This window comes from Coregonus clupeaformis, chromosome 17 (genome assembly GCF_020615455.1).
Source record: "Coregonus clupeaformis isolate EN_2021a chromosome 17, ASM2061545v1, whole genome shotgun sequence".
Classification (NCBI taxonomy): Eukaryota; Metazoa; Chordata; class Actinopteri; order Salmoniformes; family Salmonidae; genus Coregonus; species Coregonus clupeaformis.
Genome location: NC_059208.1, coordinates 5,354,180 through 5,373,948, shown reverse-complemented (window position 1 = coordinate 5,373,948; position 19,769 = coordinate 5,354,180). Strand labels below are relative to the sequence as shown.

General features: G+C 44.2%; 3 protein-coding genes across 3 annotated transcripts in view; all 3 read right to left on the bottom strand.

The window, feature by feature from the left end:
• Positions 1-2,325: 2,325 nt before the first annotated feature.
• On the bottom strand, positions 2,326-5,098 carry LOC121585593 (nuclear transport factor 2-like). The gene is made up of 5 exons (XM_041901917.2): positions 5,011-5,098; positions 4,480-4,600; positions 3,503-3,574; positions 3,291-3,389; positions 2,326-2,688 (listed from the first exon to the last, which is right to left on the bottom strand). Exons 2-5 carry the CDS (start codon positions 4,576-4,578, stop codon positions 2,572-2,574), a joined length of 387 nt encoding a protein of 128 aa, XP_041757851.1. The 5' UTR covers positions 4,579-4,600; positions 5,011-5,098; the 3' UTR covers positions 2,326-2,571.
• Positions 5,099-5,542: 444 nt separating this feature from the next.
• On the bottom strand, positions 5,543-9,285 carry LOC121585592 (biogenesis of lysosome-related organelles complex 1 subunit 4-like). Its single transcript, XM_041901916.2, has 5 exons — positions 8,885-9,285; positions 8,661-8,732; positions 7,824-7,925; positions 7,535-7,669; positions 5,543-6,481 (listed from the first exon to the last, which is right to left on the bottom strand). The coding sequence occupies exons 1-5, from the start codon at positions 9,182-9,184 to the stop codon at positions 6,392-6,394; spliced, it is 699 nt and encodes a 232-aa protein (XP_041757850.1). The 5' UTR covers positions 9,185-9,285; the 3' UTR covers positions 5,543-6,391.
• Positions 9,286-10,280: 995 nt separating this feature from the next.
• The window catches only part of LOC121586510 (partitioning defective 6 homolog gamma), a 48,740-nt gene continuing 39,251 nt past the window's right edge, over positions 10,281-19,769 (bottom strand). Inside the window, exon 3 of the mRNA XM_041903244.2 lies at positions 10,281-13,686. Within this exon, the coding sequence (XP_041759178.1) occupies positions 12,626-13,686 (1,061 nt within the window). The 3' untranslated portion in view covers positions 10,281-12,625. The remainder of the gene's footprint in view (positions 13,687-19,769) is intronic.

Genomic DNA, 19,769 nt, shown 5'->3' with positions numbered 1-19,769 from the left:
ACGTTCCAAACATAGTTGAAGTTTGGTAGTGATTTCATTCCATTTGACGCTTAATTGATTAGTTAATTGGGCTAATAAACATTATATAAGAGCACTAAAGAGATGTGGGAGTGGCTACAGACAGAATGAAGGCTCTGGAAAAAGCTAGCTAGTCACATGGTACAATTCAAAACAACCAATAGACTATCCGGAAATTGAGGCAAAGGGGCGGGCCAAAGAGAGTATGGTGACGTCAAATCATGCCACTGTTCATCAGCCAATGGTAGACGACCCTGCCAGTCCATTATTTGAAGAAAATGTTTTTATAAGAATGTGAGTACGTAGCTATCTTTATTAGAATGAAGTAATGTGTGTTAGAAATGGCTAAAATAAAATTGCAATAGTATTTGAAAGGTATAAATCAAGAATAACAATATTTTTCTTATTATCATTATATTTTGAATGTTACGCAAAAACGGATAAATCTACTAATTATGGCCAAAGGTCATCTAAAGCTATTCAATCACCACCATTCTGTAAAACTATCGTCTGGAGCGAGACATGAACACAGATTTACATTGTTAATTGGTTCATCATATATGCTTGTAAATGTCTTGATTGGTGCCCTAACGACATGGTCGACTAGTGGCTGGCGAGTGACTATCTCTTCAAAGCCCTTACGACAACCGTATCAACAATTTTTGCACAAAGGCCTTTAATTTGCACAAATCAAACACAATTTAACAATACACCCCAATTGGTTAACATGTTGCTGATACATTTCTTAAAGTTGAACTTTCCTCAACTTTCACTCCTATAGTCAGGGTTGCATTGTCAACAGTTGCATCGCGACAGTGTCTCTTCAAATCGCCACCTTCAGTTGAAAATAAATAACTTCTGGTGAATAGTCGCCAACTGTGATCGCCCCCTGGAGGCCAACACTAATATTGCTGACCTAGCCCAAAACTGTTACAGGCTACTGTTATCTCCTCAAATAAAAACTCTCAGCATTCTTTACGCATTATTGTATTCCTCATGATGGAAATGTATTTAAGAGCAACACTCAGCACAATGGCCTTGAGCGTGAAATTATTCGATATGCGTCATATGTGAACAAGGGGCCAGTCATGGTAGTGAGATGACAGTGTACATCGTGTCAAACTCATTCCACGGAGGGCCGAGTGTCTGCGGGTTTTTGCTCCTCCCTTGTACTTGTTGATGAATTATGGTCAGTAATTAGTAAGGAACTCCCCTCACCTGGTTGTCTTTAATTGAAAGGAAAAACCAAAAACCAGCAGACACTAGGCCCTCCATGGAATGAGTTGGACACCCCTGGTGTACATTGTTTCAGAAGTGACAAACGAAGTACTGTAGCAGAATGTGTTCATAATGTTTTGCTCATCTTCCTGTAAGAGGATTTGGTGTCTGGGTTGCATTTACTACCAGGGTCAATAGGTCATCTGGGCCTATGTCTTGGTCTTAAACTAGAGAGCCTGCCGTCATAATTTGCTTGACTGCATCTGAAATGGCACCCTATTCCCTATATAGGGCACTACTTGCCCTGTTCAAAAGTATTGCAGCATATAGGGTGCCATTTCAGAAGCAGACGTTTGTTTTGTGTTGCAGGACAACATACGCGTAGCCTGAACAACTTATAGGAGTTTACATGATGAATGACATGCATTACTATACAAGTGTATAAGGTTGTGGGTCAAGGGCTCTTCATAGGAAGGAAACTGAAAAAAGTGAGGATGAAGCTGGCTAGCCTTCATTTGAGCATGTGCTTCACATGATCAGCATTAAACTGTTATGAGTAAGCAGCCATGTAGGAGGCAGTTTGTACCTGGCAAGAAACTATGGGAAGATCTCAATTGCATAATCCTCACATACTCTACTAGTCTCCTTCTCAACCCATTGGAGGTCAGAGGGGTGGGACTTCTGGCTTTCTCATCCAATGGGTTTTGAGAAGGAGAGGACACGAGGATTATGCAATTGAGATCTTCCCTAATTAAACTGAGTCAGAAATGGCACCCTATACTTTATAGCAGGGGTACTCGACTCTTAACCTACGAGGTCTGGAGCCTGCTGGTTCTGTTCAAGCTGATAATTACTCACACCTGGTGTCCCAGGTCTAAATCAGTCCCTGATTATAAAGGAACAATGAAAAAATGTAGTGGAACTGGCTTCGAGGTCCAGAGTTGAGTTTGAGGGTTTTATAGGGTGCCATTTCCTAATAACAAGGCATGTATGGATGAAATGTTCTCCAATATTGGGAACTAATAGGGATAGTTTGAATATAGGGATAGTTTGAATAATAACAGAATAAGGCAAATCGTACCAGGAACATATTTGGGAATTAATTTATTATGTTGTGTTCCTGTGAACCATGTCTGGACATCATCATTCACCACCACTGTCACAACAGTATGCAGTTTTAACTGTGCAGAACACATCTGTCTTAATTTCTTCCAAATACAGAAGAACAGGTTGACGACAAAAGAATCTGACAAGCATTCTAACACATACATGTAAAGTCGAAATGTAATATAAAAAGCTAACTCTGTGGAAGGTACGTGATCCTTCTATTTCCTGCTATGCTCCAAAGTTATGTAGTGCCAATCTGAACATATCATTTGTGCAGATCCATTTGTTGTCCACGTTCTTCAGCAGGAACGTTTGTTGAAAGCCCATCACCTGGTCCGCGTCAGCCTGTTAAAGAAAATATGAGTAAACTATATTTGTAGAGGATGATGCTCATCTAACATTACATACAGTAGAAATTAACCATAATAGGAACCATCAATTTGATTTGAAACAAAATGTCTTTAGGTGGTATTAAAATGAAAACAGGAACAGCCCCTTCCATGTTTAGCGGTGAAATAAAGACGATGAATGCTCCCGCAATTTATTATTTCATGACTTTTTTTGTACCCAGGGTAACCGGCGTCACTGTGCTAGCTTAGCAGCTTCATTTCCTCCCTCAATTTGTGTCTGACTGGGCTTAAAGTAGGGTCTTTGATCTAAACGCAACTGTGAATCTGGGTCACGGCACCACTGTAACCCGCGTCACTGTGTTAGCTTAGCAGCTTCGCTTTTTCTCTCAACTTGCCTCTGACTTGAACTACGATCCTCTGCCTCGCAAACAGTTAACACACGTGACTGCCAACTTGACAACATATACACCAGTTATGCCACTGAAAAGGATACAAATCACTGGCGCCATCTCAAGCTATGGGTGAGTTTCTCGTATGATCTCTCTGTTACACCAGCAAGTCTCTCGACATGCATCCACTACATTTGAAATGACCTACCTTGAGCTGTCCCATCACCATGCTCATTACACAGCTGTCTGGCGTGGGCTGGTGGTCCTGTGCGGTGATGCTGTGCTGAATTGACTGGAACGGTAAGCTCTGCAGTAAGGGAGCAAATAAGGGGTCTATTATGTCTGTACCATGTGAAAATAATTAGGCTATGCATTATAATTACTTTGATGAAGTGAAACTTAAATGAAGATGTCACTTACAGTGATCTTCTCCATAATGGCTTTGTGACCCTGGAAACCAACTCCTTCCCATGTTAAACATGATGCATCAGTCTGGACACACATATCAGTCATTTATTAGGACAGTGAACTCTCACTGAACTCACATCAGTTACACACTGAACAACATGAGCAGGAGTGTATTCATTAGTCTGATTCCGTTGCAAAACGTTACTTTAGGAACCAAACGGAATGGGAGGGACCTACCTGAATTTATCCAATAGAAACTCTTGTTTTCAGAATCTGACCAATGAATACACCCCAGGGGTCCATCTGAAAAGTCTTTCCTCGATTCCTTGTGTCCTCTCCATCCATGCCACTTTCTCAAAGCACTTTGGAGGATAGCCCTTGATCATGATGAAGGCGTCTTCTGTACACTCAATCTTAACGCACGTCGCTTGCGGTATGGTTTTGGAAGCATAATGACCTTAACCTTCATATCAGCGAGAAATAATAAAATAAAATAAAGTTCAATTGATAGGGTTATCTCCATGTTACGGCACTTATTTAGAGAAAACAGAGAAGACGAGACTACCTGTGCTATCTAGCATGCTCCGAAAACCTGTGTGTAAGCATAACTCGGGAAGTGTAGTGAACTGTACTTTTGTCGGATGGAGGGCCCATAGCTGTATGGATCTGGCAAAACTGCAACAGTAAGTGTATCTTTTTTATTTGAAGGATTATTTCTCGATGATGAAAGATAAGGGCCATATGTTTCGAAAGCCGTATTGCAAGCGATGATTGCCGTTTCTAAACGTTAACACAACGTCAGGATTGTAGTTCAAATGAGCGAAGCTAATGGCTGAAAACTGTAGGGTTTTCGAAAGTTATTTGAAGGCGAGAGTCCAAGTGGAGGAGGCAAGGAATTAAGATACTTTTGAGAGTCACCCCAGGTTTCCAGATGACAAGGTTGGTCCATGAAACATCTCTAAATGTGTTGAAATGAAAAACATACTCACATAGAGGTCAGCGAGTTTGGTTCTATCAGAATCAAACTGTTGGTAATAATGTTGCACAAATCCTGCACCTATCTGCTCCCACACCGGTTTGCTTGCCATGGTTCAAATTGCAGGTTGGAATCTGGAGAGGAAAGAGCGCCTTGAATATGACGTAGCCAACAGCACATCCCTGATGAGCACATCCCACGTGTTGCAGAATCACTCTGAATTATTGGAATTACAATGAATGGAAAAGATAAAACTTAACAGTTTGGCATCATGTAGTTATGCACTTATCAAGAGAACTTGAGCAAGAGAATGGCTAACTAGATAGCTAGATCTCAAAACTGGAAACACTAGCTAACGTCAGTTAACGGAATGAATACTGCGTTACCTAACTAGCTAGTTGTATACAGTAGCAAGCTAACTAGTTTAAAGTCAGTACATCATTCCACTCAGAAAAAGACAGCTAAACTTTTACTTTGTGTTGCAATGAATAATTTCCCCTACAAACGACATGTTTTTATTGTTTAATGGTTGTTTGAAACCTACCTTAATATGCAAGTAGCTAGCAATCCAATGTGGATGCACAGCAGGTCTTTCCCGCTTCATCCGGAAAAAAAAGTGAGTTGTCTTCTACTGGGGCTAAACGACCAATAGACGCGTGCTTCGGTTTGATTGACGGGTACCCAAGAGTGTAAATGGCACCCAAATGGGCGTTTCCATCAAAATGGTCTAACAGAAAATGCTTTCCTTCAGTGCAACCAACCTTAGTAGCTCAATTATTTTCAGCCCATTGATAATGAAATGGATATTAAATATTACATGAGTTATGTTTAATATTATCAGTACATGTGGACAATTGTGAGTTAATGAATATGACAATGTATACTTTTGTATACCATTGAGAATCTGAGAAGTTATTTTACACATGAGGACTTTGGAGCCAAGAGAAAGTGACATAAAATAGTTTGGTTTTCAACAAGTGCTTTATGTAGCAGCTAGCTGTGTATCCCTCTGATATATTTTGATATCTGTGGTTGTGTGACACACAATAACATCTTTCCAGATGAGGGTTTACTGATAAAGTCAATAAGAAACCACTTTATTGATAATTATTAGTGACAAAACTTTCAAATAATATACAACTATGACATAATATTATATTAAACAAATACATGTTGCTTGGTGCAGTGTGTGGAGAATTACAAAGTGCCAATTCCACTCCAGCATTAGCCCATACAAACAGGAAACAATAGCCTTATAAAAACAGATGTGTCTACAGACAGAATGTCACTAAAACTAAAATACCATGTCATGTTAAGGTTTACTCAAGCTTGAACATCATATACTTCAAATCATACTGTTGGTGATTTTATTTTTTATTTACTTATTTTATTTAACAGGGTGAGTGTGATGATTAATAACATTTTCCTTACAGCAATTTCATTCAACAGGTGACCACGCAATAAAATAAAGGGAAACACTCAGAGGCACTTGAAAAACAGAGTCTTGATCAATAACACCATTTTCCTTTTTCAGGTGTCCGCATTCAGTCTGATTTCTTCAGTGTCTTCACAGCCACTTGTTAGCGAGAGAGAGCCAACACTATATTGCTTGTTGAAATTGTTGTACCGTCAGATCCTCCAGTCCAGAGGAAACTAGTATTATTGTCTATAGTCAGGTCCAGAACCATTTCCATCTATGGCTCTGGTCCAGTCAAGACAGCCATGCAGACTGAGGTCGCCTGGCCTAGAGGAGTTAGGCTGGCCATTGCATGTGTGATGTGTGGAAGCTGCAGGCATCGGTTTCAAGTTGCCTCCTAAATGGCACCCTATTCCCTATATAGTGCACTATTGTTGACCAGAGCCTATGGGCCCTGGTTAATAGTTGTACAATATGTAAGGAATAGGGTGCCAGTTGAGATAAACTTTCAGTGTCCTGGGTGTGGGATGAAATAATCATCTGTTCTGAACACTGGGGGAAGCTCCTGATGCTGCTGCCTTCTGGGGCTGGCTGGTTTCTGCAGAGACAAAAGTTATTGTTCATAATTTAAATCCAGAGAGCAATATATAGGAAGGACACCTACCATTCAATAAATAATAAAAACATTACAAAAGCAATTATGGGGAGATATGAACCAGTATCTGTGCGTTAGAGACCTCTCTAAGGCCCAGAAAGCTTTGATTCAAACTCAGATTCACCAGCTCTGCAAGCGTTATGTCAAAATACGTTTGTTGATCACCAAATATGGAGTTTTGCTGAGCAACTGTCTTCATGTACTCCCGTTATGGCGGGAATGTACTTCTAAAAACGTTTTTTTTTTTTTTTTTAATAAGCAACTGAAAAAAATGCCTCTTCCGCACCTCTAATATGTTGAGCTGTTGTAGACTTCCGACCTGTGCGTGGCAGTAATGAGTGATTGAGACATTGGAGGTGCCAAATAGGCATTTTTTCGGTTGCTTGTAAATCTTTATTTATACATTTTTTGGAAGTATATACCGGCCGTAACGGGAGCAAATTAAGATAGTTGCTCAGCGAAACTCCATATTTGGTGATCAACAAACGTATTTTGACATAACGTTTGCAGAGCTGGTGAATGAGAGTTTGAGTCGGAGCTTCCCGGGTGTTTCATGAGTGGCGCAGTGGTCTAAGGCACTGCATCACAGTGCTAACTGTGCCACTAGAGATCCTGGTTCGAATCCAGGCTCTGTCGCAGCCGACCGCGACCGGGAGACTCATGGGCGGCGCACAATTGGCCCAGCGTTGTCCAGGGTAGGGGAGGGAATGGCTGGCAGGGATGTAGCTCAGTTGATAGAGCATGGCGTTTGCAACGCCAGGGTTGTGGGTTCGATTCCCACGGGGGGCCAGTATAAAAAAATAAAAAATAAATAACTGTAAGTCGCTCTGGATAAGAGCGTCTGCTAAATGACGTAAATGTAAATGTGTTAGAGAGGACTAACGCACAGATACTGGTTCAGGGGAGATAGTGATTAAGTATAGGAATACAACATTTACACTTCAAATGTAAAATGCCTTAATGGTTGACTGAGATGTACATTGATTGAATCCTCACATTTAGAAATCCCGGGACACTAATGGTATGGAAGATCTTTCTGAAGGCACCCGGCAGGGTTCCTTGTTCCCTTTCTGCCTGAGTGACCTGCTCCTCCATGACATTCACATTGGCACCCACCATCTTCACAAACGCCTGGACAAAACACCAGGGAACAGGGTCAGATACAGAACTACCATATCTGTGCCCCAAGTATAGAGAATAGGGTGCCATTTGTTACACAGATCATGTCATGATTTCAATGACAACATCCTGGTCATTAACAATTACTTTAAGTAATCACACTTACATTCAACTTGTCAATCTTTCTGTATAATTGCCTCATCTCTTCTGATTTTCTATGTATTTGAGGTAGATTCTCGTTGACAATCTGTGATGTGTCGTTGCGGATCTATTACCAGAGGAAGAAAAGTTATTAATTTCTCACCCACTTTCACAGACAAGGACATGAACACATACAGGGATGCGCAAAAATTGCTAAATACAATAACAAAATACCAGAAAATTCTATGCATCAAAATAAACTGCAAAATACATTTTAAAATACAGAAATACATTTCCAAATAGCCGTCCCGAACAGCAACAACATTCTCAGTAACGGTTACAGAAACATTTGACTTGCTCTAACTGTGATATGTTATTGTTTATCTACTTTAGTTGAATGCACTGATTGTAAGTCACTCTGGATAAGAGTGTCTACTAAATGACCAAAATGTAAATATGAAAATGAACATACCAAAATGAACTGCAAAGCACACTGGGTATTTTTATTGGCTGGTGTCAGGAACTCGTTAGAATAATACTCAGCATGCTTTGCAATTGTCCATTTTTACATATACAATTATGTTTAGTTTATTTAGAGAATGCACTTATCAAACCATAGTGCCATCAGACTTCTGATACCAATGCAGAGTTAGAGGGGGCCACAAAACTGTTAACCGCTATAAATATAAATAAATGGTATAGAAAAGTATTTTAGCATTTCGAAAATACAAATTACAGCTCTCGAAAGTATCTCGTTATAAAATACAATGGAGTGTAGTTCAGCCCTGTGTAATACAAATGACAAAATACTCAAGTAAATGAAATACATATTTCAAACACTGCCCAACTCTTGAGCACGTACCATGTCAAGCATTCCAACAAATTCATCCACCCTGGTCAGCATTTCCTCCAGACTTTTCTCCAAACACAGGATCTGTGGGGTATGTAAAGGATTTGGTTATAACCACAGTCAAGTGACATTTAACTCGTCACGCGTATCCAGTTATAGCTAGCGCTATATTGCACCTCCCAGCATAGACAGGAGGATATATTTGACCTCCATCGGAAAGGTTGATTAATTCTAACCTCGTCTCCAGCAGTATCTCTGATGTAGGAGGAGTAACTGAGGGCAGTGTGTCTCAGGATCTCATCCTCCTGGTTGTGGTCTGGGTCCGTGTCGGGTTCCTCGGAGTTGAAGCTCGGACTCTGCGAGACTGCTGCGCCGAAGCTGGGGCTTTGCGACACGGTGCCACTGCTTAGGGCCTCGCTCAACATGGATAAACTGCTCGCACTCTGCGACACGATGCCACTGTCCCGACTCACCTCCGCACTTGACTCCTCCAGCGGGGAGAGAACACCTACCCTATTTTCCATCCTAGGCTCCATCTTTGCCCCTTTAATTTATTTTGTTTTCAGCTACGGTGTTATGATAGTCAAATGATTCAATCAAGTAGTTGAAACTGTGGATGGTGGCTTACAAGGATCAAGTAGAACAAAGCGAAAAGGCGCAATTTTAAATCAGGGCTCTTTCTCACTAATGTCCTCTCAAGTTGAACACTGATGACTCAATCGCCATTAGAAACATATAAACACACAGCAAACCTTTTCTTTACGAGTCAACTTTCTACAATAGAAAATGGAATGAGTAGCGCAGTGGTCTAAGGCACTGCATCGCAGTGCTAGCTGTGCCACTAGAGATCCTGGTTCGAATACAGGCTCTGTCGTAGCCGGCCGCGACCGGTAGACCCATGGGGCGGTGCACAATTTTATTTTTATTTTTATTTATTTCACCTTTATTTAACCAGGTAAACCAGTTGAGAACAAGTTCTCATTTACAACTGCGACCTGGCCAAGATAAAGCAAAGCAGTGCGATAAAAACAACAACACAGAGTTACATATGGGGTAAAACAAAACAAAGTCAAAAATACAACAGAAATACATATATATACAGTGTGTGCAAATGTAGCAAGTTATGGAGGTAAGGCAATAAAATAGGCTATAGTGCAAAATAATTACAATTAGTATTAACACTGGAATGATAGATGTGCAAGAGATTATGTGCAAATAGAGATACTGGGGTACAAATGAGCAAAATAAATAACAATATAGGGATGAGGTAGTTGGGCGGGCTAATTTCAGATGGGCTGTGTACAGGTGCAGTGATCGGTAAGGTGCTCTGACAACTGATGCTTAAAGTTAGTGAGGGAGATAAGAGTCTCCAGCTTCAGAGATTTTTGCAATTTGTTCCAGTCATTGGCAGCAGAGAACTGGAAGGAATTGCGGCCAAAGGAGGTGTTGGCTTTGGGGATGACCAATTGGCCCAGCGTCATCCAGGGTAGGGTTGTGGGTTCGTTTCCCACGGGGGGCAGTATGAAAAAAATACAATAATAATAATGTATGCACTCACTAACTGTAAGTTGCTCTGGATAAGAGCGTCTGCTAAATGACTAAAATGTAATGAATGAAAAACAGGACAGCAAGTGCATTTAAAACCTTTATTTCAAAATGTATCTCCCAAAAATTACAAAACTGTAAGAAAATAATATAAACATAATATTCACAATTCAAATTAATTGCATTAAGGGTTTGAATTTCAACTGTGGAAATTAGTTGAAGTGATACTTACGGTTTACTATGTTGAAAGAGCAACTAGGCCTACTAAATATGAATTGAGCAATTACAGATCAAGCCCTAATATACATTCAATTATTGTTTACATTTGAGTGCTCAGTACATATCTGGACTAAAATGAATTAAAAAAGGCACAAAGTGTTTTACAAACCTTTTCTCCAATATGTGTGGAGAATGTATAGCAACGTCTGTACATCATCATCTCATTAGAATAAAAACAGTCCAGTTTACATGGTATGCAGAAATATTCCCCATCATAATCATCCTCGTACCATAATACCTTGTGGAATTGTTTGTTCATGTGTCATTGTTTTTCCCTTGTAAAAATCTATTATAAAGTCCGTATGTACATTAAAAAGAAAAGAGACAGTAAAACAATAGACATTATTCCAGAAAAATCTAGACGTTGCGGTAATAAATATAAAACCTGTAATATTTCTTAGGTGTGAATATGTCGGCCCACACTGAGTCGATGGTACAAGGTACTACCAGGAGGGGGCAGTGACCAACACATTATAGCACTACTCAACAGGGTTGAACTGACTGTCCATGGTGAAGATATGCGGGGAATAACGTCACTATGGTCAGAAGAACAGTGTCACGATAACCGAAGCAGCCTATGGGGAGAGGAAAAGGAAAGAGCAACAAAATGACATATTTGTGAACCAAAAGAGGGTGATAATCCTATGTTAATCCTGGGAGTACTAACATGGAGGTTTAAAGAGTTGAGACAACAATAAGACTGTTCAACAAAACTACTTTGCAAACCATGACAGCTTAAAAACATTGAACTACAATGTGAATAATTGTGAGAAGAATCCCATACAAACCACAGATGGATGGCTTAGTGTCCCACATAATCCATATACTCTATGAAAGTTAACCATACCATGGATGGATAGATTGTGCTTGTAAACCAAAGTACCACTGGATCCATACATAGATCTCAATGTGTGTGCCCAATACAGTGTAGGAAAGTGAATAAGTGAGGTTAAGCAGATGCAGATTCAGGTGTTATCACCTTCACCTCCTAGCAGTCCTGCCTGCTGTAACTAACAGGGTTCACATCCCCCTGCCTGCTGTAACTAACAGGGTTCACATCCCCCTGCCTGCTGTAACTAACAGGGTTCACATCCCCCTGCCTGCTGTAACTAACAGGGTTCACATCCCCCTGCCTACTGTAACTAACAGGGTTCACATCCCCCTGCCTGCTGTAACTAACAGGGTTCACATCCCCCTGCCTGCTGTAACTAACAGGGTTCACATCCCCCTGCCTGCTGTAACTAACAGGGTTCACATCCCCCTGCCTGCTGTAACTAACAGGGTTCACATCCCCCTGCCTGCTGTAACTAACAGGGTTCACATCCCCCTGCCTGCTGTAACTAACAGGGTTCACATCCCCCTGCCTGCTGTAACTAACAGGGTTCACATCCCCCTGCCTGCTGTAACTAACAGGGTTCACAGCCGAGCAGATAAGTCGAGTAAACAGTGAAGATAAGAGTTGATTAGCGGTGAGGTGAGAGGGGTGCTAGTCAGCTAGTGGCTTTTTTCCAGAGAGCATGTTGCATTCCTGGAGTCCATTTTAGAAGCTCCAAAAACAGACAACCAGTGGACAAGATGAAATTAGGATATAGACTAGGCCCATGTTCAGTGTAGGAAGTATTGCTTGATAGCAGTTCAAAATGTACTAGGTATAAATGACTGCTAGTAAGGGAAGTAAGAGTTTTAGTACATGTGATGATCCAACACTTCTCCTTATTAAAGCGTTGAATAATTTATTAGAGCAGATATAGATGATTGATGTGAATCCACAGTTAAAATACAGAGATAGAGAATCAGTACAGACAGGCAGCATTGTACAAAAACATAGAATTGTTCTTAAAAACAAAAGCTCAGTGTTGGTCCCAAAAAGGAGATAGAGGTTCAGATTAAAAGTGGTCACTAAAGGATAGCAGGTGAATCACATCAGGACTATACAATACAGTGGACTCGCCTAAAATGCTCATTTACAAGACATAGAAAACCTTAAAACTCAAACAATACAGAATAAACTGTCCTTGTTCCATGGATTATTTGTTTTATAAAAAATGAAACTAAATTAGTAGAAGGTTTGAGGAACAACGTTCATTCTCATGGTGGGTATACCGGGCAGGGGATGCTCCAGCTCACGTCCAATGTGTGTGTGTTTGTGTGTATTATAGGGTGATGACGGTGCCGTCCTCTTCCACCCCTCCGCGGGGCAGGGCCAGGCTGTGTCGAGGGTCCGTCCTCATGGTGCTGAGGATTTTGTGCAGACTGCCGTTGCTCTCCCGGAGGGCCGGGTTGCTGCTGTGGTGCTGGGTTTGGTGATGCTGGGGGGTCTGGAACTGGGGGTGCTGGAGGTTCAGGTCCCTGTGCAGCATGTAGCTGAGGCTGCCGTGGTGAGAGAGGCCGTTGAGGCTGGGCTGGGAGTGGAAGGAGGGCTGGGAGTGGAAGGAGGAGGTGGAAACCACAGAGAGGGGTCGGGTCGGGGTGTTGGTGGGTTCCACGGGGGCTGGAGGAGGGGCTTGGGTGTGGGAGCGTGACGTTGTTGAAGCCACGGACACCATTGAAGCGCTGGAGCGCCGCGACGGCCGCTTGAGGCTGCTCTCGATGACGATGTCTGACTCCTCATCGCTCTCCAGCTCGTCGGGGTAGCCGTGGGCGCCGGTCACCATTGCTGCGGTGGACAGGCTGGGATAGCCGGTAGAACCGCTGCTGTCTGACGACTGACCGGAGCTGCCGGAAATCCGGCTGGCTCGCACCACATTGTTCCGCTGGTTCACCGGCTTCACTGTGACAATCAGGTTGTGACTGTTGGCGATCATCATGTCCGTCACCTGGTCTAGCGTCTTCCCAGTCACCTCAATGCCGTTGACCTCCAGGACCTCGTCATTGACGGCCAGCAGGCCCGTGCTCTCAGCCAGGCCCCCAGGCACCATGCGGGAGATGAAGATCCCAGGCACCTTCTCCAGGCCATGGGGCGTCACCCGTACGCTTGTCCCATCCCGGATGTAGAACCCCAGGGGTTTGTCAGAGCCGTGGCGGTAGAGACGAACGCGGCGGTGGGACTCTGGCAAGATGTCCACATCGATGATGGAGGAGACTGGCCGGAAGTCCTGCGGCATGCCGATGCGGATGTGAGGTCGCTTCCTGTTGACGTCGTTCCGCAGCGCCACCACAGCCTTCTTCTTTCGGGTCAGAGAGTGGGTCCCATAGCTGCTGTAGTCAACCTCCTCTGAAACACACAACAGGAGAAATAGAACTGGTTAGAACATTTTCTGAAATCCAGAACAGAACTGAACTGCTAAGAACTGAAACACAGAACAGCAGAAACAGAACTGCTTAGAATATCCTCTGAAACACAGAAAATATAGAACCCCTTAAGGCATCCTCTGGAAGACAGTACAGGAGAAAACAACTGCTCAGAACCTTGTCTGAAACATGGGACAGAACTACTTAGAACTGCTTAGCTCTCAGGAACACTTCACTTGAAGCATATGAGCCTCAAATGGTGAGCAGATGTTTCCCTTTGAAAGAACACAATACATAAAGGTTTTATTTGTAGCAAGAAATGTACGCAGCGTACTCATTACCATACACATAAACAGGTCTACAGTCCCCTGTAGCTCAGTTGGTAGGGCATGGCGCTTGCAACGCCAGGGTTGTGGGTTCGTTTCCCACGGGGGGCCAGTATGAAAATGTATGCACTCACTAACTCTAAGTCGCTCTGGATAAGAGCATCTGCTAAATGACTAAAAATAAAAAAATTGTAAAAAAGACCCCTGGGTAAAGCAAGCATCAACCCTTCATGTTTTTAAAATGGACAAATGCCCAAAACACACGTAAAACTGCAAGACGACAAATGAACACAGATCAACTTTATGCCAGACTTGGGACATCAACACAACAGCAGAATAGTAAAGCTGCCAATACATTCCAGATTGCAGTCCTGGAGTCATTAATAAAATGCTGAGAGGGCAGAGCAGAGCTGACAGTGTGGGTGTGTGTGTGGGGGGGGGCAGAGGTGTCCCGCCCTACTGGTACTGCTTAGACAGCTGCTTTTGGGGAGGCCCTGGCTGCCAAGCCAAACCACAGCCAAAATGAGACCAGAGTCACAGCGTACTGACTGTTTACCAGTCCCACTCTAAAGAAACACCCACACAAGGAGTTGAGGACAATGGGAAGTTTATCATTAAAACCCTTCAGTTTGTTTACTGTGAAATCCTATCCCTCCACTTCAGAACAACACTTTAAACAGGGCTGAACTTGTGGCTGACCCTGTTGCACCACTCTGGGCCATAGAGAAAGCCTGTTGAGTGCTGTGCTGGTCTGGTGTAGCTCTGCAGTCAGTGGGGTGGAACAACAGAGCCACAGGAAGAACAGTTGTAATCAAACCAAACACCAGGACGGGATTACAGTTGGAATACCGATAATTCTGATCTTCAGTTGTACACAACACGCTGTCTGCAAGCAAGGGCAACCGAGTGTGATCATGCAAAACTATTTTCACATAGCTAAAAAAAAAAAAAAAAACCTTCCAACCAAACCAATATGTCTAGGCTTAGGCGGTATACCGTGGTATTTTGAAAAAGCCACAGGATGGTTTTTCAATACCGTCAAAACTACTGTGATGTCACGAGAGGCTGTGTCCTGGAGGGACGTTACATCCCCCTGAGGTGGCTGCAAACCCAGACAGCTATGGCTCCATCTGCTGGTATGGTCGGGAACTCCACCCCTCTATGGCCAATCTTCCCACGCAGCTGAAACAAATGAGGAGCTGATGAGCTGAAGGTTTTGGGAAGGGAAGAGACACACTGAGGGGAGTGTGTGGGGGGGTGAAGAGACACAGTCTCCAACCTGGGCTCTCTGGAGGACAAGAGTGCTGCAAGTCCACTTCCATGAGGAATATAAGGATTTGGAGATACTTACCTTTGGGAAATACTCACCTTTGGATATATGCACCTGTGGAAATACGTGAGAGACATTTGGAAGGACTTTTTGCTGGGTTGGCCACTAGCTGCAACGTGGACTACAGTAAGGCTGTGGAAAAGTTATCTGAGCGAGTGAGAATTATGATTTTGGATGTGGAAGAGACATCCCTGAACTGTTAACCCTTAAAAAGCCACAAGAGAACAGAATTTTGTTATATTTTCGTTAATTTCCCAAGACCTATAATAAAATCCTTGTGTTGTTTGAACCTTGTCTCCTTGCACTACTTGAGCAATCCCGCTGAAAGCTGTGTAGCCTCTCGTGACGTCACAGATGGTGGAGAATACGGGCACGCTCAAGCGTTAATAGTGCATGTCAGAGGAGGATACCGAAGGTTTGATCACCCAGTTTTCCAAGTTGGCCGTAGGCTCCCCGCCCGACTGAAATGGAGGACATATTGAAAGCCCTTGTTGCTGGCCAGCAAGCCCAGATGCAAGCAAACGTGGCTCTCTTGGAGGAGCAAAAGAAAGCCAACCTTCTGAAGGCAGAGGAATTGCAGTTGCAGAGACAGAGGGTGGTCCAAAATACCCGCCCAATAAAGGCAAGTGACTTTATATCTAAGATGGGAGCTACCGATGACATTGAGGCATACCTGCATGCATTTGAGGCCACGGCCACTAGGGAAGCCTGGCCCAAGCAACAGTGGGTTGGTCTGTTAGCCCCCTTTCTAACCGGGGAATCGCTGAATGCTGTCCGGGACCTGGGCCCTGACCAGGTTACTGACTATGATGCCCTGAAGTCTGAGATCCTCAGCAGATATGGACTCACAAAGTTTGGTATGGCCCAGCGCTTTCACAGTTGGACCTTCCAACCAGACCAACCTCCTCGGCGCAGATGCATGAACTTGTCCGAATCGCAAGGAAATGGCTGGATCCGCAGAGGAATACAGCAGCGGCGGTGGTGGAGGCCGTTGTGGTGGATCGTTACCTACGCGCCCTGCCTTATGAGGCAAAACGGTTCATCAGTCAACAGGCCTTGACCACGGCTGATCTGACCGTGGAAGCTGTGGAAAAGTACCAGGCCACAGCGGAGATGCTGAATGCTTCCCGAAAAGACCCCAGGAGGGCGGCCCCACCACAAATGGGAAGAACCCGTCCAAAGGACCCCAAGGTCTCGAACCCAGCCACGTCAGGACTTATCCCGGCTCCAGGGGGAGCCAGAAACCAGGCGGGTCCAAGAAGAGTACACCAGGAGGGGGAAACTCGACAGTGTTACCGGTGTGGGGGAGATGGGACATATCTCCTGGCAGTGTGGGAAACCAGCCGATGAACCTATGCCCACTGCGGAGTCCTCCAGCTCAGCACCCACACACCGTTTGCCTCGCTCTTGGGAGTCGTAGATGGCGGCCCAGATCGACCCTCCACCTGCCCGGTAACTGTGAATCACCATGATGTGGAGGCCTTACTGGATTCTGGTAGCCGGGCCACCCTGGTGCGTAAGGATTTGGTGGGCCCAACGTGTCTGACCCCGGGGAAAGTCCTCCCAGTTTCCTGTGTCCATGGGGACACCAGAGAATACCCCATTACTGAACTTACAATGACCAGCACACGGGGAACCATACACACGACGGCGGGGGTGGTTGATTCCCTCCCCGTCCCTGTCCTAATTGGACGAGACTGCCCAGCCTTTTACCCACTCTGGAGAGAGTCTCAGGAGAGGAAAACCCGAGTACCTCGGAAACGGAGAGGCAAGACTCATCCTGGGAAGGCTCCGGTGCAATCCTCCGAGTTACTCACTCCCGCCCGGGCTCTGATAGGGATGGCAGGTGGCCAGACCGACACAGAGACGGAGCTACAGAATCTGGACAAAGAACTGTCTGGTCTGAAGGGGACCGCTGAGAGGTATCGTTTGTTAAAGCAACAGTTAGACATGAAGACAGAAGAGTTAGATATCCTCCAGGCTAAACTCCAACAGAGCTCCTTCCCTAAGCAACAGGAGGAGCTGGAGAGGCTGCGCAGGACCATCGAGGAGTGTGAGGAGACCCTGCGCAGTAGTAAGGAGGTCCAGAAGAAGGCAGAGGAGAAGTACAAGGTGTTGGAGAACAAGATGAAGAATGCGGAGGCAGAGAGAGAGAAGGAACTGAAAGCTGCTCAACAGAAGCTAAACTCTGCTAAAACCAAGGCTGATGCGTTCAGTAAGAAACTCAAGGAGAGACAACAGGAGGCTGAGTCCCTGGTCCTAGAGGTGGAGGAGTTGAAGAGAGAGCAGGCTGGCAAGCACCACGGCAATGCGGACGCCCTCTCCCGGCGTGATGCCTTCTTCGCTGCCTTTACCCCGACGAGGACGTCGGTCCCGAGGAGGGGGATGTGTGATGTCACGAGAGGCTGTGTCCTGGAGGGACGTTACATCCCCTGAGGTGGCTGCAAACCCAGACAGCTATGGCTCCATCTGCTGGTATGGTCGGGAACTCCACCCCTCTATGGCCAATCTTCCCACGCAGCTGAAACAAATGAGGAGCTGATGAGCTGAAGGTTTTGGGAAGGGAAGAGACACACTGAGGGGAGTGTGGGGGGGTGAAGAGACACAGTCTCCAACCTGGGCTCTCTGGAGGACAAGAGTGCTGCAAGTCCACTTCCATGAGGAATATAAGGATTTGGAGATACTTACCTTTGGGAAATACTCACCTTTGGATATATGCACCTGTGGAAATACGTGAGAGACATTTGGAAGGACTTTTTGCTGGGTTGGCCACTAGCTGCAACGTGGACTACAGTAAGGCTGTGGAAAAGTTATCTGAGCGAGTGAGAATTATGATTTTGGATGTGGAAGAGACATCCCTGAACTGTTAACCCTTAAAAAGCCACAAGAGAACAGAATTTTGTTATATTTTCGTTAATTTCCCAAGACCTATAATAAAATCCTTGTGTTGTTTGAACCTTGTCTCCTTGCACTACTTGAGCAATCCCGCTGAAAGCTGTGTAGCCTCTCGTGACGTCACACTACTTATTTGAAGTTGTTCAATACATTTGAATATTTATAGCTACTTTTTAAATTAATACCTACAGTCAACTTGTGCAATACGTTAGGAGATAAAGCAGATTTGCCTTCTTCATTTCACCCCTCACATTATTTACATTATGAAACTTACCATAGTTCCCCAGAACAGTTGAGCCAGTCACGTGTTTGTTTGGAAATAGCACAGTGGGAGAAAGCGGGAGCTGGTGTGTCCATAGTGTTGTATATCTATCGGTGAGTCTCTGTTGTGCGGCGCACATAAGGTGATGAAGTTACACGTGTATGCAATTCACTACTAAATGTTTGCCATCAGATATCTTACAACGTCTTTCTGCCGTGTTTGAGAAGTTAAAGAGCTCTGGAGGAGTTGTCTGTACAGCTGCCATTTTTTCCCTGTGCTTCCTACTAGCGTTTTTTTCTCCCCTCTGCTCCTTGGACACATAATGCTCTTCCTTCAGAAAAGCATGCATCACAACTTTGTTCATTTGCACAATTTCTCTCATTCACTTCCGCTTGTAAATGTCCACACTCACTGAAAATGACATTCGGTAGCTACTATCTAACTTCATGAGCTGGATTTGCCCGTCTTTGCAATTAGCTTATGTTCGTTTTCTCTCGTTAGCATTTAGCCAACAGTATCTATGTGATTTTGCAATTACTTGTGGTAATTTTGTTACCATCCTGGTAATAGACGGCCAATGGGCATTTCTTTGCATTTGTACCGCCCCCTTGTGTGCTATGCCGGTAATACCGTAAATCCCAGGATGGCAGGAGAACGGTACGACGGTATGAACATCTGGATACCGCCCAAGCCTAAAAAGGTCTCCACTTTTCTCAGACCATTCACAATGACAGGAAGATAAATAAAGAGAGAGACATGGAGAGACAGAGATAATGCCAGAAAAAGATAGCGATACAGTATGCTGGTGAAAGGACTGCTCAGGCATAATAAACTCATCCTGTGACCTTCCTCTCAGGACATGTCAGTACTGCTAGCTGTGTTGAGCCAGAGCCAGGGAGGAAGTTTGTCCGGACAGTGTGAAGCACAGTGCTGCAGGAACATGAACTAGAGGTCCTACAGGGGGACATCTGCCATTTCCATGGCAATGGGCCACATGAGTCATAGTCCCTACTGAGGTGGACACTTGCCTGGGTGTGTGTGTCTGATATTATAGCATATGGAAGTGGGATAACCATATGGTCACATGGTATAGATGTGTTCCCTCTGCTGGAAAAGTGTGTTACTTCCTATGCTAAAGTATTTTTTGTGCCAATTCTCTCTGTGCTAATAGTTTCAGTGGGAGTGTGCAGCAGCACCACAGTGGGCGTATTTCGTGCACCACTGTACTGAACCATAACTCCCAGGCAGACTCT